The sequence below is a fragment of the Paraphaeosphaeria sporulosa genome (genome assembly GCF_001642045.1).
Source record: "Paraphaeosphaeria sporulosa strain AP3s5-JAC2a unplaced genomic scaffold CC84scaffold_2, whole genome shotgun sequence".
Classification (NCBI taxonomy): domain Eukaryota; kingdom Fungi; phylum Ascomycota; class Dothideomycetes; order Pleosporales; family Didymosphaeriaceae; genus Paraphaeosphaeria; species Paraphaeosphaeria sporulosa.
Genome location: NW_017253361.1, coordinates 2,756,402 through 2,784,106, shown reverse-complemented (window position 1 = coordinate 2,784,106; position 27,705 = coordinate 2,756,402). Strand labels below are relative to the sequence as shown.

Sequence of the window (27,705 nt, the reverse complement as noted above, 5' to 3'; positions counted from 1 at the left end):
AACAGCATTTTGCCGGCTCCACATCACTCTGCCTTCCTATGTAGAGGGGCTATCATCATCTTGTGCAACGATGCCAGCTATCATTGGCCCACATCTGTCGTGCGTCGTCGTACCGCTCACGTCTCCCGGCAGTCGCCACTATTCTTATCTCCAGTGTCATTTTTGACTCGCAGGTGGTCTCACTTCGTCGACTGTACCACGCTTAAACAGGAATTCTAGCACGACATCCCTGCCCCAGCCATGGCAAGGTATGTATCATGTCGAGCTGCTGCTCGCGGTATTCTTGGTATATTTCGTGAGTTCCGTCTGCACCCGTAGTCAGAAGCCACAGCCACTAGTACGCTTCATATTTCGCCTTTCAATCACATTCAGCGCAGTAGACCTGCATGAATTATTACCCCGCCTACGTCAGATATAGACAAGGGATCGCGGCTCGCGGTTTTTGGAGTCCCCGATACCGGCCCAAATCCTGGCACGTTTACAATTTGGTGCTCTTGCAAATCCACAACCATCCCAACCATATGCTAATGCTAACCTACACTAACTACAAATGAACGCGCGCTCGAACGTGTAAACCGTTTTCTGGTGGTCGACATCGATTATCTTGAATCAATATAGTTGGACTGCCTGGTGTGGTAAATACGAACAGCTTGATTTCGCCGAGGACGTACCCCAGACCCCCAGTTTTCCCGTCGATACCAACGTCTCGTTGCGGGCACTCTGCCTGTTCAGCGTCCTGACATTCGGCTCGAGGCTAAACTCACCGGCATGCAACTCCAGGCCTCAGTGGCACTTTGTCACAGCTTGATTTCCGTATTCACCGTGTCATTCTGCGCATGTACTCTCCGCAATCTGGTTAATTCACGTTCAGTGCAAGTTCTGCCGAGAGAAAATCCATGCGTACACAGTATCGACCGATTCAATCTTGTGTGGTTGTGCCTCTCGGACATGGGAAATTTTCCCACCGCTCATATCGCAAGCAATTGTTTAGTCACATGAAGAACGCAAAGTCTTCATCGATGTCCGATATCAAAAGCTTGTAATTGGCCTAGTAGGTTAAAGTTACCTGGATCTTGAATCATGGTGCGACTAGAGATGGCTAGACTCGAAGGTTGTGTACTGCGAGCATGTCGTCTGTGTCGCACGCGAGGCTTCCTGCTGAAACACCATTGTGAGGACGATGTTGTCATCTGTAGATCGAAGGAAGGAAGGTCAACGAGCGCTGCCTTGTATGGGTATAGGGCCAGGGAACAAACGCTCGTCAGAGCTGGACTATCATAGTTAGCCTGAGCTTGCGGAACCTCCCTGTACAATATTGTAGGGAATGTTCACTACCCTAAAGACTGTAGATAGAAAGGCACTTCGCGTGCCGTCCAATGGTACTTGGGACCTGGCCCCTAATTATCTCAAGCTGCTAGGTTGTCGTATAGCCGTATGATGTATTTAATGAACCTACTACAGCTCTCTATATCCTGTTTGCTTGTCTCCATTGTGTGGTATTCTCTCTGAAAATTTAGTGTCACGTGATGTAGCTTTGCTTACTTACAGTGCCTAATGCTAATGGTCCACATTGGTCTTAGCGCAAGCGCGCCAAGAAAGCTCACGCTTGAGCTTTGGCAATCCTCATAGCTCGACGTGCGCCATCCACACCTAAGCACCTTCACCATCCATGAGCATAAGTGGTCGCACTCGTTAGCTTGTGTCATAGCGTTCTGAGCCTGGCGGTGATGCGCTTCCAATTCTGGCCTGATGACAACTCGCAATCGAAATGAAAGACGCTTGCTCATACCTATCAGTTAGCCGTCGCTGGTGAGCAAGTCTAAGATATGTCTCGGTCTACCCACCACGGAAAGCGTACGCGAGTGCAGAAGATTTGCACACTCTGGACACATGACGATAACTTCTCAAGAGACGATGTTGTTTTCAATAGCGATAAATTTCCGGAGCTCCCAGCCACACCGGGGTCCTTGATTCAAGTCATAGCTATCAAATACGGTACAGCTACCCGTGACTTTCAGTCGTCGTCGAGGAATGTCGGAGACGATAGCATTCAGGCGAAAGTCGAAGAGTCCAAGGATGCGGCTACAGACTCAATATCACGAAGAAGTCGTAGAGGATCCATAAAGGTCACGCTTGATGAGAACGGATCAATTATCCAAGAAGACCGTGAAGTGGATACGGAAAAATCCTACATTTTTGTTGCGAAACCTTTTCCAACCGATCTGAAGTCAAAACATTCCAACTTGCAAGTCTCGATCGCCGAAAAGATTGCCAAAGTATTCGGACTGCGCAACCGCATGCAGGTTGTTGTTACATTGGTATGACCGATCGTACAGATTATCGTGATGTGCGATGCTGACATGGCTAGGCCGATGAGCATAAGCACTCTGCTTCTCACGTGGAGGTCACCTTCCGAGATGAATACCTGGCAAGAGCTGATATGTGGCGCATGTCGATAGCAGAGCTGAGTAACCGCACCGTGTATCGAGGGCAAAAGTTACTCTTCATGGGAACAATCAAGGCAACGGTGAAGAACGTATATATCAACGGACAGTCAACCCACTCCGGTTACTTTTCCTCCCTAACGAAGCCTGTGTTCCGCAGCGAATCTGCTCGTTACACGCTCTTCATTCAGATGTCGAAAGAGATGTGGGATTTCGACGCCGAGGGTGCTGGAGAGATCATGTTCAACAAAGTGGTCAATGGCTTCTTACCGGATCTCTTCAAGCGTTGGTTGAGGATTAACGCACGACATCTTGTAACAATCATACTTTTCACTAGGATGCAGTATGACCCTGAGTCTACACCGAAACAACCTAATGAAACCACCGACAACAAAGGTTTCGACCATCGAACTGGACGTTTTCGCGATTACTACCGCGTTGTAGTCTCAGACATGGCCAGTGGGGACTGGGTCGATATCTTATACCAGCTAAAGAAAGAGTTTCGTTCATTCCTCAAAGATGTTTCGCTGATTCCTAGACAACAATATTCATCATCGACAGCAGATGTTGCGACTCCGGGGCTTCCCGAACCTCAGCTTGTCATCGCGGGTAAACCATCTACGGCTGCCCAGGGCAACATTCTAGAAGCAATTAACTTAGCTGGCGCCCAATTTGCAAAAGACTACATTGATCGAGACCTGGTGCGAACCGGCATCTCCGTTATTGTTGTCACCGCTGGTACTGGCGTCTTTGAGGTCGACTACAACATGCTCAAGTTGACCACTGACACTCTGGTGGGCTCTGGGATAGGTATCGATCTCGTGTGCCTGTCGCCTATGCCACTGCACTCTGTACCACTATTCAAATACCGGAGCCCTCGTTCTATGTCGAGCTTGCAAGGAAGTGCGAGCGACGTTGAGGAACAAAACACACCGGTAAAGGATTTTGACTACTATGACGAAAAGACACCTCGCCAAAACAAACCGAACTTCGGATCAGTGATACGAAGATCTCCTCTACAGGCCCCTCCAATCATTCTCGGGGACCCACCAGATGTCCAAGAACAAGAGCAGTGGCGGTATGCAATGCCCCACTGGGTCGATATATCCTTCTGGTCCGGTCCATTCGAAGAAATCCTTGAGCTTGCCAAAGTGCGAAAATCTGAGAAAATTATCAAGAGAGTGCAGAAGAAAAGCGGCTCTTTTGCGCTCAGATGTCGAATGTATGAACTGCAAATGATGGGAGTCATGGAAAATGAACTGGGCGACATATCGATACCCTACTTGGAAGAAGATCCGTTTTACCCCCAGCGACTACGCGAGAGAATAGAGACTGCTTCGACAGCTGTTGCCATTCGAGACATAACCGGGATGACGGGGAGACTACCCTCAAATGGCACCGAAGAAAAGTCTGGAAGCGAGCTTGATGAGATGAGAAGATTGCATGAGAGGTGGATGGATGATTTTGACAGCAACGTGTTCACTCCTCGGATGGACAAGAACATACGCCATACTCAATCTCAGCTCGCAAAGCAACCCAGTATTTCGACTGTTAAAGTTGACTCAGCAGAACAGGCGGTTAAAAGCTCGCTATTAGCATCCTCTTACCGTAGTGTCGCAAAGTCACATGGAAAAGCATCTCGAGTTCATGCTGGCCTAGATCCTCCGCAGCCCATGCGAGACGTATCTGAGGAGACTGATGTGCCTTCTCGTGTGAGCGCCTTTCAGACACCTGAATACAACGGCCCTGGTGTACCACGTGCGGATGTGCTGGCCCGACAAATGGCGGGCGATCAATCGAGCACTGTGAAACGTAGACCAACATCGCATAGAAGGGGTGCTTCCGGAGACTCGAACGATCATCGTACTTCACAGTACTCAACTCCGCGCGATTCGCCTGCGCCAAGTCGAGGCCATAGCCCTCCAGAAGATAGCGGACTTCCACCATTGCCTCGCACGACCACTGCAACTTCTATGACAAATGAAACGAACCCTGCACGGTGGTTTCTTAGACAGATCAGTTTTGGCGGAAAGAGAGGTACAGCCCCGAAAGCGGCCACAGAGGCAGCCATCGGCCAGGCTACCATCGACATCACACCGGGGAAAGTCAAACTAGCGAAGTTGGCCGCGGGGGGTGTAAACCATACAGGTCCTATTGCTGAGAAGCTAGCAAGTACACGAGTGGAGAAATCACAGCCCATCGCCATCAGAAGTGTATCTCGAGCAGGCTTGTCGTCTGAGGAATCATCTTTGCCAGGAAATGTGGGCCGTTCGGTTGAAACAGTCAAGGGTTTCCGCTCAATGAAGACTTCGATTCCGTCTCATCCGAGCTCGGTTATCAAGGATCCTGGATCCACTTTCTTACTTGCGGGCTCGCGTGCCTTGGGTGACTCAGTTCCTCCAAAACCGGACTTGAATATGATGTCGACAAGTGGCGGCGCGAAAGGAATTCCCCGGACATTATCACCGACCAGTGCCATCGCTCCCTGGGCTGTCCTGGTCAATCCCTGCAACCCAAAGAAGAACAACATCAGCATTGCCAGCCAGTTCCGACGTTGGCAGCATGTGTTCCCCAAGCGATTGAAGACTGCTTCCGTGAAGTGGAAATCACTTTGCTCCCCAGCTGCGGTACCCTTAACAAACGAATACTTTCCTAGTCCCGAGCAGCTGGCGACCGAGTATAATGAAAGTCCGTACAAAATCACACAGAACGATGACGAGGAAATGCTCGAAGCTCCCAAGTCCAGGGAGTCTCTAGTCCGCGAACTCATTGCATTCCGTTTATCTCATGGTTTCCAGATCATCGTTGGCCCAGCAGTAGCGGAATTCTCAGGACGCCGTGAACTAGACCTTTCCAACATTTTCGATGCGAATTACATGTCTAGTGATGGAGACACCGTGTTCCTCAGTATCGGCAATAATATTCACCAGCTTGTTTGTGTTGCTGGTGGCGAGGTTGAGATCAAGCGGTACAGTCGCAAACCCACAACAGCGCTCCAGTCGTCGGCGGGTATCGATACACCTTTCCCTTATAGACCGTACATCCGAACAGCTTTTGAAGACAACTATGAACCACGGAATGTCATACTTCGTCCACCTCGAAAGGAGTATAATTGGAATTTCATCGATTCCTTCCTAGCTGGATACCAGGACGAATTCTCCGAGGTGCTGCGGTTTTGGAGAGCTCGTTTCGTACTGATACCGGTCGATCTTCCAACCATCAATAGACGACCGCTGCCAATGCTAGCTGAGGACTCCGAGGAAGAAATCCGGCTCGAAGGTATTCGGAAGCTGACTCAAGTATGGCAGAAGTACCGCTACATTCCGCCAGAGGAGCGTCATTTTCAGGCAACGAACAGTCGAAAACAAAAGGACCCAAATCCCCTGGCGATAGAATATCAAACTCGTGATCCCTCCGCTATTGTTGCTGCAGGTGCGGAAAATTCTCTCATCGACGACACCGCTAGCGAGTTTCCGACGTCAATTTTCTCCGAGACGGAACAATACCAGACATCCAATATTGATATAAAGAAGCTTGCTGAAGATATCCAAGGTGAAAATGGTATCCCTATGCTTGACCGACGTTGGCACATGCGGTTGCATTACAACTGTTTCCTTGGTTTTGACCTTACGAGTTGGCTGTTGTCGAATTTCAAGGATGTTGAAACGCGCGACGAAGCTGTGGACCTAGGAAACCAACTCATGAAGAAAGGGCTCTTCGTCCACGTCCAAAAACGGCATGCATTCCGTGACGGAAACTTCTTCTACTCAGTCGCTCCCGAATACCGGGCCCCGCGACCTGAGTCGAAGAGTGGTTGGTTCGGGCTTCGTAAACCTGATCGATCTGTCCCCTCTACGCCTCTTTCCGATGGCCCACGTACTTCACCTTTAGCTTCGAGAGGAAGCTTGCGCTCACGCCCGAGTACTAGCGACTCGTCAAGCGTGGGTTCCGAGAAGGACGGAGGGAAAACGCCTACTCGCTCGGGCACTCCCAAACGTAAAGTACTCTTGTCGCGTGTCATGCGATACGATGTGGACCCTCGCAAGCGTTCCTATCGGCCAGAGATCATCTCCCTGCACTACGACCGGTTGTCTAACCCAGACAACTGTTACCACATTCGAATAGATTGGATGAATGTAACGGCAAAGCTGATCGAGGACGCCATCGTATCTTGGGCCACCAGTGTTGAAAAGTACGGCCTGAAGTTGGTCGAGGTACCAATCGCGGAAGCGTCGAATATTGCCGACCATCACCCTTTCCGCGAGCCGTACATAGTCAAGCTTGCCCTACAACCACCTCAGACGCAGAATGAAGCTGGCTGGGACTTCTCGGCGCAATACGCCAAGAATGACAAGTTCGCTTACCATAAAGCTCTACTACGCAGACTTAATTTCGTACTGGATCTTGAATCTGCTGATTCATTCCCTACCGATGTAGAGGTGGCATACTCATGGGGCAGTCCGGATTACAAGTATACACAATTCATTCACAAGAGCGGCACACTCATGGCACAGATTTTGCATGATGGCAACTTCGCAGTATTGGCCAATCGCCTGGCGCACAATCGCGCAAAGGACACGAACAGGTTCAGACCGACAGATCCGTATGAGCACAAACGCGCAGTGAACGACAAAGACCGGATGCCCACAACCCCAGCAGAACGTGCAAATCCCCATCGGTCGCCATTCTCTAGTCCCCTAGCCCGTCCAGTACAGGACTCTAGCCTCCTGCACAGTGCGCTGCAGGCTCAACCATCCACTACCCCTACTCCAATCACAGCGACTGCAACGCCAGCTGGCACTGGCATAATACAAACCCCCGAGCAGGTCAAGGATGAGCTGGAGGCATTCTGCTCGAATGCTACTCTTCTGCAGGCGTTCTATGCTACCGAGGCGTTCAAGCAAGCGCCACACCCTTCGCCGTCTCCCCGCATACTCCCTGTTCTCGACAACAATATTCCAAACCTGGGCTTGCCACCGGCAGTCTTCGTCTCCGGCGCCAGCCCAGCCAGCAGCCCATGGTCACTCAGTGGGAACGTGATCAGCAGTAGCAGCACAATTGCGGGGCGTAGGCAGGGCAATGATGAAGGGCACGTAAGTTCAGCCGGCAGCATACGACCAAGTCTGCTCGGAGCAATGGGTTCGAGGAGGAGAAGCGTAGCTTTAGAGGAGATTATGTTGCCTAAGCGGTCAGATAGTCAGTCGAGTTCGGGAACGAGTTAGGCACGCGTATGGCTGTTAGAGGTTCATTTCGTGAGCATGATTGGTAGCGCCATGCTCTTCACATTTTGAGTGAGGTTTCACTGTATGCCTCTGTTTTTGTACAATGAGCGAGTCGACCCGAGTCGACCTTGCGACACAGTGGTATTCGCATTGTGGATTCTTGAAGTAGAACAATCTTTAGCTTTATGACAGGGCAGTTTGCTCACTCTAGTTTCTTAAAAGTTCTTCTGCACTTCAACTCTAGCGGTATGGCGAGAACCAAGACCCTGGCGAGGAGGCCTAAGACGCGCTCATCTACCGACAGCCGCGTTGATCACCTTTCTGAAATCTTCCGCGAATTTCCTGGTGTCGTTCTTGTTGAGGAGAACGAGTTCAGTTTGGATCGTTGGCAGGGTGCCGAGAGGCCATATTACCACAGGGGTAGTTGGCCACCCACAAGCCTTGAAGACCTTCTGGGGTCTCCCCATCAGCTAGAGGAATGTGCCGTCTGTCGACAAGAAAGCTTCTACCTTTGCGAGTACCAAAAGCTCGCGGACCGCACGGAGCTGTTCTCTTCAGACGCCGTTACCATCGAGCTAACGCAGAGCAAGGGGTACGGATTGTTCTCTAAACTTGGCATCAAAGAAAATCAGGTCCTTGGCGAGTATGCCGGAGAACTTGTCCCACTAGATTTGAACAGGTCTGACGAGGAGACGCGGTACATGGCCGACATCCCTATCGGAAGGGCGAACCTGACCCAGCGGGGCGCCTTGGCTGCGGAAAGTCGACAGCCAAAGTGCGGGATTGATGCCGGGCGTATAGGCTCTATCTTCCGATTCATGAACCACTCTTGCGACCGGAACGTTAAGTTCTTCTCCGCACGCGTTGGTATGGAACGGAGGGTCCTGATGGTCGTTACGACTAAGCCGATCGAGGCCGGGGAAGAGATTACCATGAATTACGGTGAGGGCTACTGGAAGGCTAATGAGGTTTGTCATTGTGGTTCGGAGAACTGCCGGTTCTCCAGTCCTCCAGCTGAAGATGAGTCTTGATGGTACCAAGGCCTCCGAAAGTCCAGATAGGTGCAGGTGAGTTCAACAAGGTGAAATGGCGCGGAAGAGCATGGCGGACCGCGTCGCTTTATGCGAGCAATTGAAGCTAGGCCTCGATCGTATTTTGGCCTCTCAAAGTGAAATTTCAGGTAAGTCAAGTCAGGCCCCATAAAACTAGGTAAGTGCAGGTAAGCTCAATATCAGTCAGTAAGACTGCGTGATATGTCTCCTCAAGCATGCAGAATGCGCCGTTCTGACGCTGGAAGACGCATAAGAACCGCTCAGTTTTCACCACTTAAACGTATCCAACTCCATAGCAATTGCTCTCACTTTATTCCCATATTGCAATTTAGAACAGACGAATAACTATATCCAGACGCCAACAAGTATACACATGCTAGACCCTTACCAATACAGCTTTCCCTTTATACACATGTAAGCTTTCCAATCTTCTGGCTCCTTCTATTTCCATGTGCCTTAGCTACGCTCCTGCCGTGGTTGCGTGTTCTCCTTGTTCTGATCTGCCGTGAAACAAAAGCTGCACTGAGCATGGCCTCCCTCCGGACCAGACTGAGGTAGGCGTTCGGGAACAGTATCAACATCGCAGACTTGGTAGTGCAAGACATCCTCTTCGATCCTGTTTCCAATGACGCCTCGGTTTTCAGGCTTGCTTAGAGCTGTCCGGTAGCGTGTACAGAATGGTGGCACCCAGTCATAGGGACCGTCTCTGGAGCAAGTCGCACAGGTATAGACTTGTCGGCGACACATGTTGGAGTGGGTATGTAAGTGGAGGGTTTTTGTTGTCGGCTATGTTGAGATGGCAAAGACCGAGACGTGCGGAGCGGTTCCGAGATGGTCTCACGATGACTACCGGTATTCGTCCAAGTGTGGTGAGGCGCATAGACCTGATGGCGCATCGGATGTCCGATAAGGTTTGCGCTTTCGAAGGGATGAGCGATGGCCGAACAAGTCTTTATCGGCCGCGACAACGGTCTGAGGAGAACCATCAGTAACAAACATGCTTACTGCACATGTGGCGTCGGAAACATGTCATGTGACGCATAAGAAAGATCGAGACGAGTGAAGGCAGTGGAGCTTCAAAAGAACGAAGTATTTACCTAATCTATAGGCTCTAAAGTCACAACTAGCGGGAGTACCGAGCAATGACCGAAATGACAGAGTCTTATACTTCGTGAGCCATTGGCAGGCCGCCCCGTGCGTCTAAAGAGTGCACCGAGTCAAAGTTATGTAAGGCGCATTCCATCCTTTCATGACACGGGCCACCTTTATTCGTCCCAACCCATGTGCTGACATTTCCGCAAACGGTCGAAAGAACACACGGGATGAGGGGTCCCAGTATCCAGATTTGAGATATTGATTTGCAGATGATTGAGAGCGCTACCTCATAGACCAATTCCCGCATTGCTGCAGTCATGTCTGCATAGGGTATTGGTGTAGACAGTGGTCATCCCTGCATCCAACGCTCGGTCCTAACGCATAACGCCTGACGCCTGTAGCATTACAGTTTTGCAGAATGTCCTACTTTTTCGACGCCTTGCCCTTCGCCTCCGTATCACTTAACTCACGGATGTAAACCTTGATAGCGCCATCAGGAACATCATCCGAACCGTCCTCAAATCCTGGACTGACGCCCATTGCCACAAACTTTCCGTCAGCGCTGAAGTCGATTGTCTGCACACTTGCTGGAAAGCGCTGGTATTGCCTTATCCTCCTCTTGTGCACGGCGTCCCACAATGCAACTACGCCATCTCCTCCGCCAGATGCGAAAGTACCATGGACAGGATGGAAGGCCAGTGCATTGACAGGGTATACAATATCTTGGCCGTCGACGGTCTGTCGGTGGCACTTGAAAGCGTATTTGCGCGACTGTGATTCCTCGCTCGGGTCGAACCATTCCACAGCTACGCGGCCTTCTATGCTTGAGCTGGCGTATCCAGCATCGTTGGGCATACACGATACGGCGCGTGTCATGTACTTCATGCTGCTTTCCCGCTGCTGCCACGGCTGCACATCTGCGTCACCGCCCGCCTGCGCTGCCTGCGCCAACTTGTCCAGCTCGTAGATGTAGACGGCGCGATTGGCCATGGCTACCACGAGCTTGGTAGGCGAAGCGGTGAGGGAGAATGCTTTCGCGGGCAGAGCAACGGTCGAAAACTCGCCGGGTTGTGACAGGTCGTGCAGATGCAGGGTAGAGTCCCACGACGCAGAGACCAGGAGCTTGTGAGGCCGCGAGTAGAAGACGCTGCGCACGCCGGCTGAATGTGTTGAGAGGACCGTCTTTTTGCCGCTCTCCAGATCGATTCTGCGCACTTCCCAATCCATGCCTGCGCTGAACGCCTCAAAGTTGTCCCGCCCGAAGCACACATCTAGCACCGGGGCCGGGTGCTCAAACTTATGGATAAGCTTGCCGCCTGGCTCAGCAAGCGTGTCGTAGAGGTAGACATGTCGGTCCCACGAAGACACGAGTAGGCGCGAAGACGACTGAGGCGCAAACTTGACGGCGGAGATTGGATCGGTGGGATTCTGAGCGAGCTCAAATTGGCCTTTTGACGACATTAGCAGCGGACATAACTTGGAACAAAACAGCGGCACTTACTGGACATGTTTGCGCGGGAAGGCAATGAGTGATTGTTGCTTCGAACATGGCGGCGCCTTCCAGTAAACATGGTCGGCCCTTCCTTTTTCCGGCTAGGGAAGGTTCGAGCTGCAAGCTACCCCACGCCTCCCTTGTCGATGCGCCCCGCGCCTGCACCTTTGTCTTCTCCGACCTCAACGCCGCGAAATCTCCAAGATGCCATTTGCACAGCTGGTCATCGGGCCGCCGGGGTCCGGAAAGTCGACGTACTGCGACGGCATGGAGCAATTTATGACCGCGATCGGGCGCAAAGTCTCCGTCGTCAACCTCGATCCCGCCAACGACCACACCTCGTACCAGCCCGACTTGGACGTCAGGGATCTCGTCACGATAGACGAGATCATGGAGCAGGAGTCGCTGGGGCCCAACGGAGGCATACTGTATGCGCTGGAGGAGCTGGAACACAACTTTGACTGGCTGGAGAAAGGCCTGAAAGAACTCGGAGGTCCGCAAGCACCCATGCGCGCGCCGTAAGAAAAAGCAAAGGCTGAGTCTGGGTAGATGACTACATACTGTTCGACTGTCCCGGCCAGGTCGAGCTCTTCACACACCATGCGTCGCTGCGGAATATCTTCTTTCGCCTCCAAAAGATTGGGTACCGAGTATTCTCCACCTCTCTTCGTCGCCGACGTTTACTGACGCCCAGCAGCTCGTTGTCGTCCACCTGACCGATTCAATCATACTGTCGAGACCATCGCTATATGTGTCCTCGCTGCTGCTCGCCCTCAGAAGCATGCTGCAGATGGATCTCCCACAACTCAACGTCCTCACCAAGATCGACAACCTGCGCGACTACGGAGACCTGCCCTTCAATCTTGACTTCTATACGGAGGTGCAAGACTTGAATTACCTGCTTCCTCACTTGAACCGAGAACAGACGTCTGGTATCCCAGGGCCAAGCTCGGCCCAAAAAGACGGCAAAACGGACACAGATATGGAAGACGATGAGGAACCCACCTCAAAGTTCTCGGCGCTGAACAAAGCAGTCGTCGAATTAATCGAAGATTTTGCGCTAGTCGGCTTCGAAACCCTTGCTGTGGAGGATAAGAGGAGCATGATGACACTACTGCATGCTATCGACCGAGCAGGAGGTTACGCGTTTGGGGGAGTTGAAGGTGCAAACGATACCGTATGGCAGATGGCTATGCGATCAGATGGTGTCACGATGGATGCACGCGACGTCCAGGAAAGGTGGCTGGACCGACGCGATGAGCTGGATGAAGAAGAGCGACGTGCATGGGCAGAAGAGAGTAAAGAAATGAAGGATCCGCCGCATGATATCCCGCCAGCGGAACCTACGCCAGCTGCTAAGGAAGTTGCCCAGCCCAGGAAGACCACAGGGGTGGGTGACGATGACGAAGACATGGAGGACGATCTTGAAGAGATGCGCAATTTCATAGATAGTAAGAAGGAAGGTGGGGTTAAAATAGTGAAGAAGTGAGTTCTTCTTCATGCATCGGGCGGTGTTCTAGGACCATATGATACCACAATTGAGTTGATAGATTTGGGATCACCTGTTTGACTCGAGGTGTAAGACCTAAAGGTTGCGGCCGATTATGCTCATGATTGTCTTTGTTTTGTGCTATGAATTAAGCGCTAGAAGAATGTTGATTGCCAGCGTAATTCCAGTCTGTTGAAGAATATACATGTCCGCACACTCGACGTCCACGCGTCTCGGTCATAACTCCTATATAAAACGGTCCAGTCAAAGTCAGCCACCTGACCTCCAAGTGTAGGCCCTCTGGCCACTAGTGCGTAATGAAGCGTCGCGGTGAAACTCGTGGCCGCGCGCGAGGTTCATAAACCCCTCCACGCCTACACCGTAAGCCGTTTCGAAACGGATACGCGCCCACTCGAAAGACTGCAACTCGACCAGATCCCGCAACATTAATATCGCTTATCATCCGAAGAGCGGATCCAAATTACATTATTACCGTCTCATCTTTGTTGATGGTTAACAAAGCACGCGTAGGCACACGGTTCAGAAGATCAAAGTTAAGCAGGCAAGATGCGCGTCCTCAAGCGCAGGTGGGACGTCAGTGGCGCTAGTCAGGGTGCCCCTGCACAGCCGTCATCTCCAACTGCGCAACCTCAGAAGCGACTGTTTAAGAAACCAAGGTCGCCGGGCTTGCTACGCCGACGCGGCCCCTGTCTTCGATACCGCAAATCAGACATGACTGATCCGGTAGAGTATATTCAGACGCACGAAGAAGCCTTCAAGAACCCCAATCGGCTTGCTTCGCTCTACTCCGATTTCAGAGCGCAGCAACACATCAACCCGGACGGTTACGTCGCGAACCTCGACGCCTGGAAGAGGGCTCTCGAACATGCCGCGCGCGAGGGTCTGCTACCTGGTTCTGGAGCCACGCGTAATCTTTTGGTCATCGACAGCGGTCGGGAGCTCACGCGTGCCTTGCAGCATAGGGACTTCGGGTTGCCGACCTGCTTACGAGAGGTGCTGCAAGATGCGATCAAGAAAGGGGCTTTCGTATCAGCGCAAGACTGGTTAACATCGACCCAGTCGATCTACGACAAGTCATGGTTCAAGCTTCCAAAGGTGTCGGTCGGCGGTGTGCTGTCTGGTGCATGGGAGCTGGGCAGGAACAAATTACTCGGTCCTTCCACCCAGCTGCCGGCTGGGCCCTTCGTGGTCGTGGCGAACGTTGAAGCTGCCGCTGAGGCGATACTTAACCAGCAGCGCGACCAACCGAACGTCTCGATCGCCGACCGAATATATTCAAAGGCAGCCTTCCTCGAACGCTTTCGGAACGTACTCAATCTCAATGCGCCAATAAGCGCACGCGACCTAGACATTCTACTTGTACACATGGCCCGCGACAGACATGAACTAGCAGTCAAGGGAAACGTCATCAAGTTTAAGGCTGATGCGGAGGATTTGCCTTTGCCAGTCACTCAAGAAGATGCAGCAATGGCCGAGCTTCACGATGCGATCAATCGGGTGCAAGCACGCCTTGCTCTCTTGCACGAAAACATTCAAAAGTCTGGAATGGCCGCCAAGGAAGCCGTGCAGCTTAAACAGTTGACTCGCGCAAAGACTTGTCTACGTTCGAAGAAGCTGAGTGAGTCATCGGCAGAGCACTACACCAACCTGAGCGTGCAGCTCGAAGAGTCTTATATGAAGCTCCAGCATGCCGCGGACCATGTCGGAATGCTGGAGGCCATGAAAGCCGGTGCGGAGGCTATGGCTCTTCTGAACAAGCAGGTTGGTGGTGCCGAGGGTGTGCAGAAGGTGATGGACTCAGTCAATGAAGAGATTGCCACCACTGAAGAAATCACGAACATCATCAACGAATCTGCCACCCCGATCGACGAGACTGAGATCGATGATGAGCTCGCCGAGCTTGAGAAGGGTGAGGATGAGAAGCAGGAGAAGGTAGAGGCAGAGAAGACTGCTGAGCTCCTCGCCGAGCTTCCAGACACCAAGAAGTTGCGGAAGGTAGATGATCCTGAGACCGCTGAGATCTCCAGTCTCATGTCTCACGTCACCGTCTCGCCAACTGAGCAGGAAGAGAACGAGAAGCGGGTTGGAGTTCCTGCTTAGTTACCTCGGGTTTCATTTTGAAAGTATCCGCCTGATGTTGAGGCATCCCGGGCACGTTCGCCACGCTGCGATTCGTCAGGTCACGAGTTGGGGTATGATGATTAAGAATTGGAGTGGACTACGTTGAACAGGAGAGGGGAATGATGAATTGCGACACAAGTGCATTGGGTACCAGAGATGGGCGTTCAGGACTTTGAAGCATTTCCATACACGCGGCTTGAAGCGTTTGTTGCTACCGTGATAGACGAGTTGCCGCATGATATATACAGGCGTTAGGGTTACAGATGATGTCAGCCTTGTAGATAGTCCAGGCTTCGCATTTAGACAATGATGCGACATTCTATCTTGACAAAGACTTCCATGGTCCTCGCATTCGCGTGTATGACAGGGACGTCTTCCGATAGACGGAGCCTCCCCCACGCCCGCAGCCGCTAAGCCGAAACGTGACTCCTTCCGCCAAGCTTCGCCGTCTCGCCGACGACAACCTAAACCCGCCCACGACGACAGCTCCTGCACAACTCTACGCCGCCTTCTCGCCTCGGCGCCCACCACGACTCACATATCTCCACTCACCGTACACCGCACACATATCCGCGGGACCCAATGCCTTCGCTCGCCCCCTTCCGCGCCGCCGCGCGCACCTCGACCGTCGTTGCGACACGCCAGCCCAACCTCAAGTTCCCACTGTCCTTCCGCCGAACATTCACGCAGACGAAGAGCGCGCAAGGTGGCCACGGCCCGAGCTACGATCCCCCGTCGGGATGGCTGTTTGGCGTCAAGCCGGGCGAGAAGTACCAGAAGGAGGGGTGGGAAGGCGTCTGGTACTGGGGGTTCTATGGCAGCTTCGCCGTGGCGATCGTAGCATATGCGTTCAAGCCGGACACTAGGTACGTGGAAACGTCCTGGCACATGCACAAGCAGAGCAAACAGCTACATGCTTGGGCGGCGTGACGAAGAGTCGCGTGGATGACGTGCTTGAACCGTGTGCATAGGGCTAACGCTGCGTAGCATCCAAACATGGGCTCTCGAGGAGGCCCGCCGACGGCTGGAAGCCGAGGGCATCCTTCAGGACCCCGACACGAAGGAGTAAGGATCTACGACCAGCGTCATGGTCATCGAGACAGAAACGTAGAGGCGGATTGTACATATGACGACAGATGGCTGGTTTCCTTTGTGCAAGACCCGCAAGACTCATACAGTCGGACCCGTACGCGGCTTCAGTGCCGGTGCTGCTGCTTTAGCAATGGATTTCTTTTTCTGACACGAAAAGATTATTACATGTGATGTACAGCGCGTTCCCTGGCCGGTAGAAGACTGAATCTGGGAAAACGCAAGGTATGTGAGCGTCAATCCGAAACTGAATTGGACTGACCATCTCGAAGTGAGAACACGGGGAACAATGGCGCATACTTATTATTTAACATTCAAATATGAAGAAGTAAAGCTAATTCGACAGACACAACGATTATCTGTCTTACGAGGGCTTTGCATACCTGCATCATGGATACGCTCGCGATGCACCTTAAGGATATACGAGTGAATGATCCCGTGTCACGATACGGACAACGATTATGGATAAAAGCAGTATCTACAATGTGCTAAGAATATATACAGTGTGAAGAAATTAGTCGGCGAATCGCCCAATCGATCCGTACATCCCCTAACAATCTTCCTTCTGCGCTTAAGAGACAGTGATGGAAGCAGAGCCGGAGGAGTAGTAACCCTCGACAGCAACGATCTGGTAATTGTGCGTTCCGAGCTTGAGGCCCATCTTGGCCCAAGCGTCGAAGTGTGTCTTGGTGGTGACAGTACCACTGCTGCGCTTGTTGTTGCGGACGGACCAGTACTGCTGAAAGGTCGAGGTTCCAACGATGCTGGGGGCGTTGGTGCGAGTGGTTGTCGCAATCTTGTAAGAGCTGCCGTCTGCGGTGACGCTTCCCTTCACGGTGGCGGCAGAGGAAGGGTCGTAGGTGCCAAAGTTCTCAACGACTGGTCTTTTCAGCATGTTGTTCTTTTTGGATCTCGGCATTTATGGGGATACTCACTGTAGTACTCGATGAGAGGGTTGGTAGTCCATCCGTAAATCGCGAGGTAAGAGTTTCCATTGGGCTGGTAGGTACCCTTGTAGTTGATGTTCCTCGCGGAGCCGGTCTGCCATCCCTTACCACCAACGAAGTTACCACCACTGGCCCACTTGACGCTGTAGCTTCCTGCAGCACCGTTGGTGTAGGTGACATCGGAGCCGCCATCGGTCCAGAAGGAGTAGTAGTAGCCGTTGTTCATGCCAGTTGAAGAGGGCGTGCCGCGCTCGACAAGCTCAGTAGGAGCGCGCTTGGCGAGGTCGGTAGGCGCGGCAAGCGCACCTGCGAACGCAGTCGCGGCGGTGAAGAGGGCAGTGAATGAAACCATATTGATGGATGGAGATGATTACCCTGTCAGACTTTGGTGGTGATGAAAGAGGGAGTGCTCGACGATGGGTGAGGCAACCTGAGAAAAGGACTGGACGCTTTATAACAACCCACTCATGATGAGAAGAGGAGCTCCTTGATATGCCTAACAAGCTTCGGTGGACTACTTCGGTCTTGGTGAAGCGTACATTTCGGGACCACCTAGCCGGACCGAGCCAGATTTGTTCTGGACTTTTCCATGTGGGTACGAACAAAAAGCTTGGAAAAGTAAAAGTTCCGCGAACCAGGGCGGAGAGTACGAAAAAATGCATTGGGGATCGCGAGGTGATTGGTGCAGTGCTCGAAACATAGCATTGGCTCTAGATCATGGGGGATGTTTCAATGTGCTTGGCGGGGAGTTGTCACTGAGCACCACGCGTCACTGCGTTCAACCGTCGGAAGCAGATTTCTTGGTCCCGCGGTTAATATCATACGTTTAGACCGTAGTATGATGTGTAGACTTTAATGTGCTCCGTAGAGAATAATCATAGTTCTCGTCAAATACTGTAGGGAGGGCCCTGACTGAATCAGGATTCCGCAATCAACTAAATCTGACATCGATGCCTATGGAAACCGAGGTACCTACATTGAAAAATTTATGCCTGAAAACCGCATAACGTCATTTGAAACCCATTTCGATCTCCACTGTTGATAGTGTACCAAGGCTTGGTATCACAATTGGTTAATTTATGGAGGGACCAGTTGAGGTGGTGAAGCGCTAGCGGGGGTAGGAGATGAAGGGGGGTCAGTGGGGCCCACAGTTGCTACTCCAGAATGTTTCGAAACAACTTCGGGAACATCGTCATTGCCAGCATCGCTACACCTCAATTATATCATAAGCATGTACTTTCGCTGTTGATAATCTATTACACATTGTGTTCTAATCATGATAGTCCTTCAAGGCTTGGGGTAGCCAAGCGCAAACAGGTTTTTGATCTCATCGTAATCGTAATCCATCGTAAGGGCAAGCTGTAGCAGTACCCGCGCCTTCTGGGGGTTGTAAAATCCAGCAGCAATCGTAAAGCTCTCATCTGTGCTAGGCACAAAGCCATCCACGCTGCGGTGGCTCGCCACGATCGGGATACCTGTAGCGTTGAACAATCCTTCAGCAGCCTCGCTCGCCTTTGAGGAGATACCACCGGCACCCACACCTGCGAAAACGAGGCCCTCCGCACCAAGAGCATACGATGCATTGAAAAGCGCGGGGTCCATGTCTTGATGCGCGTAAAGAATGTCCACATGGGCAAGGGAGGTTGCGTTCGCAAGGTCAAAGTGGGTGAGTCCAATAGGCACAGATGGGGCATAGTAGAAGTAGGGAACCTGGTTGATGAAGAATCCAAGTTGACCGGCTTCGGTACTGAAGAACGTGTCGAGCGAGTTGGCATTGTTCTTCGTCGTGTAGAAAGCAGATCCAATGCGACTGCGTATCGTTAGCTTGGGGATCGTGCATATACGTTGACAAGCACGACTTACTCGTTCAGTGTGATCATGGTTCCACGGCCTTTTGCGTTATCGCTAACAGCCAACGTAACAGCTTGCAGCAAGTTCAATTCACCGTCAGCACTCAGAGCTGTTGCAGGCCTCATCGCGCCAACAACAACGACCGGCTTGGTCGAGTTCACAGCCAGTTGCAGGAAAAAAGCCGTCTCCTCGAGAGTATCCGTTCCATGGGTGACAACAACTCCACTGACATCGTCCCTGGCTAACTCAGAATTGATTTGGTGCGCTAACTTGAGCAATATTGTCTGGTTAACACTGCCAGAGTCTACATTGCTGATCTGGTATCCAGCTATATTTGAGATGTTCAGAATTTCGGGAACGGCATCTACCAATTGCTGTACGCCTAGGCCAACCTGGTAGCCGACGGTTTGGGTGTTGCTGGATCCTTGTGACGCGATGGTGCCGCCAGTTGCGAAGATAGTGACGTTGGGAAGGGAAGCATTGATCGCAGTTTGGATGTCTTGTCGGATCCAGAGAGGATGTGACTCCAATGCTGCAGGGGTTCTTGGTGGATGGACAGGAGAGCCTAAAGCCAGGGCCGCGAAGGCAGGAAGGTGAGCAGTGATGAAACGCATATTGACTGGGAAATGCTAGCGATTGAAGGACACACGACTGAACAACGATACCTAATCACTGATCCAAATGCCTCTTCTTATACGTCGAATTGTACCTGGGCGGTAGTACGCTCAACAGAGTTCAGCGCTGGACGTCGGGCTGGGGTAAGCAATGGCCTGAATTGTTATCTCTTCCTTCTCGGCAGCATCATCCCCAATACTCACCGAAGGCGCACGAGCATGCTCGTCATGACAGCACATGGTACCAATGGCAGGTTGCCAACATCATGGTATCGTGGGGTTAGGTAAAGTCAGACGCGTGGTTTTTGATGATAACGTACCGTTATCAGTGGGGATCGCCGTTAAAGGCACGCTGCCAAGGGCCTACACCACTTGTTGGTAAGTATCGCGGCTCGCTAAGACACTACCACATCCTTTCCCACTTTACTGGCAGCTGGTACCTGGCATATGTTCGGTGGATCTGTGAGCAGCAACTTTTACCATTGATTCGGCCATCGGAAGCTTACGGACTTAGCCGCAAGGTCAAGACAATTCGCCCACAAAAACTGATAATGACATGCTGTAATTGCTACACTCGTGGAGAACCGCAAACATCATCTATGTTGTGCATATGCGGTCACTTCAGATCAAATGCTTCCTCTCCCTTATTCTTGCACCTTTCGTTCCTTCGACCCAGCCTAGCTTTCTTCTCTCACGGTCGTTTCTATTTCAATTTGTTGAGGGAAAAAAGGCTCTTGCCATGTCGGAACTCGGTCTTCCCTATACCATCGGTCGTAGTCTCCCATCTTTTTCTGGGCTAATCCAGGATTGGCTTGCAGCTCTTTTCTGCGTGCGGCTATGACCTCTTCGTGATTCTTGGCTGATGTGCCTTTGAAATCCCAGGCGGTTTGCGATGAATAGTCGGTCATCCATTATTTTGCGTGTGCTTCAAGGCGCGCCTAGCAAAGATCGTGCGGTGTTAAACAGTGACGAGCTCGGGCGCGTTGTCCGAAATGATAACCACTATAAGTGAGCGGGAGCTTTTTCGTCTGGAATTGTTCCATTGGAACTTTGGCTTAGGCTCTATGTGATCAAATGGTACGTTGATGCGACTAGTTCAACTCTGTGTACAAAGGAGGATGACATCACAAGTGCATTCTGGTGGGGTTCTTCCAGTCGCTCGGCCCGACACAGCCCCAGATGAACACCAGTCTTGCTGGACTAGCCCCCACAAGGTCTCGATTGGACATTATCAATCACCATCTTGCAACCCCGCTTCCTTAAATCCAAACCAACCGTTACATTCTTCGAAAGACACAGAAACCAGTGGCAAAATATTGATAGCGCACGCTGAAGACCAAAAACATTAGACGAATGTAACGTAACGGCAACTACATGAACCTGGGAAAATCCATATGTCAAGATATAGACCTTGGCCTTGTAGATAAATGTCCCTGGACTGGCAACACCATCAAGAGCTATTGTAGACAGGCGGAACTCTAAGGTTACTAGAAATCAGCAACTTCAATTGAAAACCAAGTAGTTGAGCTGTAGCTGCATGTCGCAATTGATCTGAATGTTGCTGCGCCTCGCGTGAGGTGAACCAGCGACGTCATGACTCCAGCGCTAGTGTTGCAGGCTCGACAACGACCATTTGTACTGTCACCCAGAATGATTGGCCTTATAGCATAATTTTTGCGCCTACCAAACACGAAAATGTCGAATTCTATCACGTCAAACCGGTCCACGTTGAAAGAGTTCTTGGCCTCGATAGCCACGATACAAGGGGATCTCAGTAACATCACAGCCCCACCATTTGTTCTGGGCGAGTTTTCAACCGTCGAGTTACCACAATACTGGGCTGATCACCCGTCATTGTTCGTTGCACCAGCGCTGGAGAACGACCCAGAAAAAAGAGCGTTGCTAGTATTGAAATGGTTCCTCGGCTCACTGAGAAACCAACAATACGCAGGTCGAAGGGAAGAAGAAGGAGTAAAGAAGCCCCTGAATGCATTCCTTGGGGAGTTGTTCTTGGGCTTTTGGAAAGATGAATCTGGCAGAACTAGGCTAGTCTCTGAGCAAGTCAGCCACCATCCTCCAGTAACAGCTTGTTACCTGTGGAACGAAAAATACGGTATTAGAGCTGAGGGCTTCACCCAACAGGAGATCACGTTCTCAGGAAGTGTGAGCATCAAGCAAAAAGGATATGCAATCCTACACATCGACAAATACTCCGAGGACTATCTGATCCCAGTCCCAAATGTAAAGGTCAAAGGCCTTCTGAGTGGGACCCCATACCCGGAATTAGTATCGAGCTATAGTATCATATCCTCCAGCGGCATTGTTTCAGAGATCAAATTTGAGGGAAAGGGTCTACTGGGGCTTGGGAGTGGTAGTAAGAACGGCTTCGAAGCGAGAACTTACAGAACTGCCGCGCCCACAGACGACTTGTATACTGCCAAGGGTTCCTGGAATGGTCAATATAGTATGCACGATGCACGATCTGGAGAGGAAATAGAAAAATTCGATGTTGGTGCCCAGAACTCGGTGTCAATCACAGTAGCAGAGCGCTCCGAGCAAGATCCCTGGGAATCTCGAAGAGCCTGGGGCGGTGTGATAGACGCTTTGCAAAAGGGCGACATGAAGGGTACCACTGACGCTAAATCGATTGTTGAAGAGGGTCAGCGACAGATGCGTCGAGACGAGAATGCGCGTGGCGAGCAATGGAAAAGATTGTTTTTCCGAAGACAAGACAGCGACCCCATCTTCGAGAAGCTGTATACAGTTGATAAGCAATCCTTCACGGTTGATTCTAAAGGCGGAATCTGGAAGATCGACGTCGATACGATCGCGAGCCTGAAGAAGCCATACCACGGTGACCTTCTTCCGACAGGTCAGGTGGTCAACAATAATGGTATACAGAACAAGAACGAAGTGGACAACAACGGTGGAAGCGGACAAACTCCCCCGAGAACGAAACAACAGTTGCACAGTGGGCAATCTGATATTGTCGGCACTTCTGTGGAGTCGACAGAAGAGATCCAACAGATAATGCTCGAAGACGGGACAGGAGAAGCGCAAGTACAGGCAATGCCTAAGGGAGATGCAGGCATATCCGCGGAAGAAATCCACGATATGCAGGTCGAAGCGATGCTTCGAGCCAAGTATTCGTCAGCTCCACATTGATGTAAAGTTTTCCGCGATCAGAATATTAATTTTGTTCTTCAGTGAGCCCGGGTCAGCATTATTCTGTCCAAGAACGCGAAACTATCGAAGGTTTCACGCCAGACGCGGAGCTCCCTCTAAGTCGCACGAGGGTGCTCGCGGTGTCATGCGAGACAGAGACGTGGGTAAGTCATAAACTATCGGACAAGCATCCTAGTGGGTCTGGCCGGAAACCGAAAGAAGAGCTTGGAGCAACAACGCGGCACTTATACGCGACCATACGGGCATGGTATACACGCCCATGAAGCCCCTGTAGTGTTCCGTTCGACTGACGCATTCAGAGAAAGACTCAGCTATTTACGCGACCGAGCAACGCAAAAAGGATGCGCGTATTAGAACAGCATGATGAGTCCAGGTAAAACTTGCAAGACGTATTTTCAAACACTTGTCGCCTTCGCCCCTGGGGAGCAGCCACTCTTCATGAAGATATTTGATTATTTCATTAGAACAAGTACGCTTTCAAATAGTAAACCGCTCGTCACATTTAGTGATGTTTGCTGCTTTCCAGAAAGACATCTGTCTGTCTAGTAATTCCACGAGCGACGGTCAGATCTTCATCGCTTCGATCGCCAACCTGGATTCTCCACGAGTTGAACCCTTTGCTGTCTTCGTTGGCCGCAACGAGGTCATTCCTCGACTTGGGAAGTGGCGCTGGTCTGCCTATTCGAGCTGCGAACTCCTCGTCACTCTCCGCGCTCCTTCTCGGTTCTTCATCTCCAGCCCGTGTTATCGACACAAGACTGAACGGCCCACTCTTCTTGTGATGATCGACGGACGGCGTGCGGTACCATTTCCGCGAGTCCGCCTTGCGTTCCGTGGGAAAAGTGCCCGTGCCAGCATCGGTCCATCCTAACAGGCGCTTCGTGATGTCTCGGTAGAGTGGGCGAAGGGTAGCGAGACTGCCAGCTGTGATGGCCAAGCCTTGCTCAATGTCGGACCAGACAGCTACGTCGAGAGTATCCCAGAGGAAATCAGGACTCTTGAACTTCATCAAGTAACCCATGCGGACGGTGACTGCAACACTCGCGCTATAGTTTTATAGTCAGTAATGGATTCCGCTGTGGTAGACTGCATTGTTTACTTACACGCATGCCATACTTAGGATCGGAATCAACATGAGCTTCTGGTTCTTTGCCATGTTCAAGTTCCACACTAAGAAGATGGGGAGTAGACCAAAGGTGAAGTCGCAAACCGATGCAACGCCGCTGTACGCGAAGGCGACCCCAATGATGATGTCGATGTTGACGCATTTTCCACTGCCGGTGAACTTTTGCCAGAAATAGCTGACCGGGTGGCATTGCAGCACTGAGACGAAGAAGAAAACAAGGCCAGTAGCGACTGTTGCGCCCATTACAATGTAGATGATGCGTCGGTAATGCGGTTGGACAGTGACGCGAAGGAGGAAGAGACCGACCGATATTTTTGCTGCTATCATGGCCATGCAGTAGGCGGGGTAGCATAGATACCAGTACTAATTCAAGGTGTTAACAAGCTGACGAGTCAACGGGAAAACCAAGCGTACCATCAGCGCCGTCTCAATTTCGGGAGGGTTGAGCATGCTCATGTGTCGCCCTGTTCCATACTGGACACCCATGATGGCCGACACGGTGAACATGAGTTGGAAGAGCAAGGCCGTGATCATAAAGGCATCATCCCACCCAAAGGCTCGCACAAGACGGACTCGAACATAGACTCTTAGCAGCACTGAAGCAAATGCCAAAGAAGCGAATGTGGAGCAAACCTGCCCTTTCAATTAGTATTCAGCAAGTCTCTATGTTCACATTTCGAATAGGATGGGATCCTTACAGCTACCAGCTGTGGGCCGCGGTTTGGAATGGTTTGTTCAGACATGCTGAATAGGCTCCACCCAAACCGACCCAGTTTGCTTGAGAAGATGACGGGAAGGAAAAGTCTAAAGAGAGCGGCAAGGCTGGAGAAGTATGCCCTTCAACAAGTGTTAAAGGGAGCATGAGCCTGCCGCACATACCTTTTGCCACGAGACCTTCGCCCACCTTCCGGGTCCTTCCCACGTGTCAGAGGCCGGCATGGGCATGGGCATGGACATGGGCATGAGCATAGTCAGATCCAGGGCTGCACGGAGTAGTCTAGAAGCGGAAGCTTGCGTGGAGCGCGAGTCGGACGAAGTTCCAATAGCGTGCTAAGGCATCTTCTCTTGGGCACGACCTTTAGTTAAAACGTGGGTGTTCCCCTGACTCGGTAATGACAGGATGCGGGTTCGTAATATTTCCATATGCACAATCATGTAGGCGAAGCGGGCAAGACTGTGCAGTGTTCTTGGATTGGTTTTGATGGTTGTCAAACCCCACACTAAAATCAATGGTAGTAGAACAACGGCGGGAGCTGTCAATTGCAGATGCAAAGGACCGTCCTGTTCGCGCTCACAGCTTTCGTTCTTTGATTGGTTGTCTACAGGTCTGCCGTCCACCGGTGCCGGCCGCCGGCCGCCGCCGGCCAAGGTCGGCAGGGCACACGACTTCTCGCCGAAGAGGGGTTCTGAACGCCCAACGAACATACGGGAGGAACCGTGGGCATACCGAGAAAGGTCATGGTTTGCTCATCCCAGATGGTCGGCGATTAAGGCTGGTAGTGAGACGCAGATGCGTCTGAATGCGGCAAGGATGGTGATATTATTCTTGGCTGGAACACGAATTTGCGACGATCGATTCGCGAGGGCTTGTCAAAATTGTGGAGCACACATAACCGAGGCCTCACTTCGTAACGACAAATCCACGCGCAAAACGTTCGCATGTTGGTTATTTCCAGCGGAAGCTCGTGCGGTGGTATCCGCTTGAAGTAAGGGTTGCTTTCGGGCGGGCCAGCTGTCACGGCAGCGTTGCTGGCGGACAAGCCCTGCATATGAGCTTCGGATGCGATTGTAAAGGAATGCGTTCGGCACTTGACGAAACAGGGCTTTTGCTATGGTCAAGTTTGATCTAGATACCCAACAGCATGGTTGTGATCATCCCCGGTGCATAGACCAACCTGTCACCGACCTGTCAGGTCCCGCAGCAGGAGGTCCGACAGTAACAACTGGATTGTACATCAACATCCGCAACCGCTTGCGCAATCTGCAATTGCTGGCCGATGATCTTCGCTTCCTCAGTCCTTCCCAGCTTGCCCAAACACTCAAAATACCCCTGCAGCGCCCAGACATTGTTCGGATGCTGTCGAGCCCTGATAATGTTATCGTCTAGTCCCAGATCTGCTGCGTAGGCTATAGCCGCCTCCTGAACGCGACCCTGCTCCAGGAGGAGAGCAGCGTATGCATGTCGAGAAGGCATCATCCATGGCCATGGCTCGGCGTAGTTGAGGCCATCTTCGAGCTCGACTGCCTCCTCCAGATGCTTGAACGCGACATCGTAATTACCTTTGCGATACTCAAGTTCACCGTCAAGCATCGCTTTCGCAACTTGCATCACCGTATGGCTCTTGTTGACGGGCGTCACAGATATCCGTGACTGAGGGATCCTATCCACCGCTGCATAAAGCAACTCACGCTCCTCGGAGGCCTTTCCAACGTCGCCTGTGGCAGCAAATGCGACGCCCCTGCCGTAGTGGATCATCGCGGTGAGTACCGCATACAACGTTTGATCTTCCTTTCGCGGAACCTGGAGGGCAATAAGATCGTCCCACCGACCGAAGCGCACCAGCACTTCCACGCGAATGCTGGTAAAGGCCTCAACCCAGTCCGCAAGCTTGGCCACAAGTTCGGGGGTTAGCGAAAGCTCTAACCGTGCAACCGCATCGATTGCAACATGGTATTGCCCTGCAAACATGGCCGCGTATGCAAGGAAATGATAATCATGCAATCGGTAGATCGTGTAGAAGTCGTCACCGCCTTGTTCGGAGAAGAATTTCTCGTCGGCGATACACGCCTCCGCATTCGAGGCGACGGCACGTCGGTAGTCCCCTATTTGAATGTCTATGTGGCTTCCCATATGGACCAGGTGGCCAGCTTCTGGACAGAGGTTGCGCAGGTGGTCTGCAGCGACCAAGGCAGCCTCCGGAGTTTTTGACATCTCCATCAGATGAATGAACATGTGCAAGACACCAGGGTGCTCGTTCACGCCCTCCTGGCTTAATGCCTTTTCGAGGATTGCCTTTGCCTCCAAGGTGCGTGCTCCAGGTCTAGGCTCTCCCGTTTTGAGATCCCAGAGGTCCCAGGCAGAAAGGTTCATGAGAGCATCTGCGTAGAGCGTAGCGACGTCGAGGTCATCATGGAATGCGTTGTATACGGAAGCCATAGCTTCAGCATAAGCCTCGTTACAAGCGCGGAAATGTTTGTCGTCCAAGCTCTTCGGCACCCGAGATTGGATTGCATCTATGAGAGCCTGTTCCACATCGGTCGCGTCGTCTGCATTTTCCTTCGCCTTTGCATTCGCAATATTGATCTGCTCGATGCTAGACTTTAATTCTTCCGGGTCGAAGAGTTCCCAGGGTTTGTTGTAGTTTGGTCCTAGTGCGAAGGCGCGCTGTGCAGATCAGTATTTAACCTTTGCACCTGACAGCTGTCAACTTACGCCCCAGTAGGCCATTGCGAAATTAGGATCCTCCTCTAAGGCGTATTGGAAACCTGTCTAACCTCAGTTCACGGTCTAAAAACATAGTGTCCTCTTACACCGATCTGCCTCTTCATGGTGGAATCCATAGCTCCATATCAGCCCCCGATCAAACCACACCTGGGCCGCTGGGCTTGCAGTGCTAACCTTGCGCTTGAAGGAACCAAGGTTATAGATATACGATTCTGGTTTGGGTGCCATCAGGGTGAAGTCGTAGGAGAATGAGTTGTGCAAACTACAAAAGAGCGTTTCCCCGCCAGGGCTGTATTGGTCTCTTTATGGGTGCTCTTTTGCTGCTTCGCCGCGGCGATTGATTCTGTGCCTCCGGAAGAATCGTGTAAGTTGGATGGAAGCTGTTGTTGCAGCTATCGTAAGCTGAAAGTCTTGTGGCGTGATTGGGTTGGCCCGAGGGTACAGTGGCGGGGTATTCGCCTGCTCGGCCACTTCATACTACTGCACACAACATTCGCCGACGAGGCACGCA

General features: G+C 51.7%; 9 protein-coding genes across 9 annotated transcripts; 4 read left to right on the top strand and 5 right to left on the bottom strand.

Annotated features, from left to right (window-relative positions):
* The first annotated feature begins 1,645 nt into the window (after positions 1-1,645).
* CC84DRAFT_1138630 (uncharacterized protein) lies at positions 1,646-7,838 on the top strand. The gene is made up of 2 exons (XM_018176202.1): positions 1,646-2,318; positions 2,369-7,838. The coding sequence occupies exons 1-2, from the start codon at positions 1,827-1,829 to the stop codon at positions 7,664-7,666; spliced, it is 5,790 nt and encodes a 1,929-aa protein (XP_018040610.1). The 5' UTR covers positions 1,646-1,826; the 3' UTR covers positions 7,667-7,838.
* A 2,398-nt stretch (positions 7,839-10,236) lies between these two features.
* CC84DRAFT_1184340 (WD40 repeat-like protein) lies at positions 10,237-11,321 on the bottom strand (the record flags this gene model as incomplete). Its single annotated transcript, XM_018180742.1, has 2 exons — positions 10,237-11,261; positions 11,315-11,321. 2 exons carry the CDS (start codon positions 11,319-11,321, stop codon positions 10,237-10,239), a joined length of 1,032 nt encoding a protein of 343 aa, XP_018040609.1.
* A 90-nt stretch (positions 11,322-11,411) lies between these two features.
* CC84DRAFT_1112366 (uncharacterized protein) lies at positions 11,412-12,905 on the top strand. Its single transcript, XM_018175314.1, has 3 exons — positions 11,412-11,798; positions 11,855-11,955; positions 12,003-12,905. Exons 1-3 carry the CDS (start codon positions 11,510-11,512, stop codon positions 12,792-12,794), a joined length of 1,182 nt encoding a protein of 393 aa, XP_018040608.1. The 5' UTR covers positions 11,412-11,509; the 3' UTR covers positions 12,795-12,905.
* A 273-nt stretch (positions 12,906-13,178) lies between these two features.
* On the top strand, positions 13,179-16,501 carry CC84DRAFT_1138620 (uncharacterized protein). Its single transcript, XM_018176201.1, has 6 exons — positions 13,179-14,800; positions 14,826-15,037; positions 15,222-15,307; positions 15,423-15,802; positions 15,924-16,250; positions 16,298-16,501. Exons 1-5 carry the CDS (start codon positions 13,362-13,364, stop codon positions 16,003-16,005), a joined length of 2,199 nt encoding a protein of 732 aa, XP_018040607.1. The 5' UTR covers positions 13,179-13,361; the 3' UTR covers positions 16,006-16,250; positions 16,298-16,501.
* A 95-nt stretch (positions 16,502-16,596) lies between these two features.
* On the bottom strand, positions 16,597-17,359 carry CC84DRAFT_1138616 (glycoside hydrolase; the record flags this gene model as incomplete). Its single annotated transcript, XM_018176200.1, has 2 exons — positions 16,961-17,359; positions 16,597-16,904 (listed from the first exon to the last, which is right to left on the bottom strand). The coding sequence occupies exons 1-2, from the start codon at positions 17,322-17,324 to the stop codon at positions 16,597-16,599; spliced, it is 672 nt and encodes a 223-aa protein (XP_018040606.1). The 5' UTR covers positions 17,325-17,359.
* A 900-nt stretch (positions 17,360-18,259) lies between these two features.
* On the bottom strand, positions 18,260-19,677 carry CC84DRAFT_1236727 (L-asparaginase; the record flags this gene model as incomplete). The annotated part of the gene is made up of 3 exons (XM_018183881.1): positions 18,260-18,782; positions 18,836-19,322; positions 19,653-19,677. The coding sequence occupies 3 exons, from the start codon at positions 19,675-19,677 to the stop codon at positions 18,260-18,262; spliced, it is 1,035 nt and encodes a 344-aa protein (XP_018040605.1).
* A 1,332-nt stretch (positions 19,678-21,009) lies between these two features.
* CC84DRAFT_1202745 (uncharacterized protein) lies at positions 21,010-22,670 on the top strand. Its single transcript, XM_018181791.1, has one exon. The coding sequence runs from the start codon at positions 21,133-21,135 to the stop codon at positions 22,600-22,602; it is 1,470 nt and encodes a 489-aa protein (XP_018040604.1). The 5' UTR covers positions 21,010-21,132; the 3' UTR covers positions 22,603-22,670.
* Positions 22,671-23,125: 455 nt separating this feature from the next.
* CC84DRAFT_1083963 (uncharacterized protein) lies at positions 23,126-24,492 on the bottom strand (the record flags this gene model as incomplete). Its single annotated transcript, XM_018174030.1, has 4 exons — positions 23,126-23,669; positions 23,727-24,112; positions 24,164-24,382; positions 24,448-24,492. 4 exons carry the CDS (start codon positions 24,490-24,492, stop codon positions 23,126-23,128), a joined length of 1,194 nt encoding a protein of 397 aa, XP_018040603.1.
* A 1,075-nt stretch (positions 24,493-25,567) lies between these two features.
* Positions 25,568-27,568, bottom strand: CC84DRAFT_1193758 (uncharacterized protein). The gene is made up of 3 exons (XM_018181323.1): positions 27,281-27,568; positions 27,183-27,235; positions 25,568-27,134 (listed from the first exon to the last, which is right to left on the bottom strand). The coding sequence occupies exons 1-3, from the start codon at positions 27,420-27,422 to the stop codon at positions 25,659-25,661; spliced, it is 1,671 nt and encodes a 556-aa protein (XP_018040602.1). The 5' UTR covers positions 27,423-27,568; the 3' UTR covers positions 25,568-25,658.
* Between the last annotated feature and the right edge of the window lie 137 nt (positions 27,569-27,705).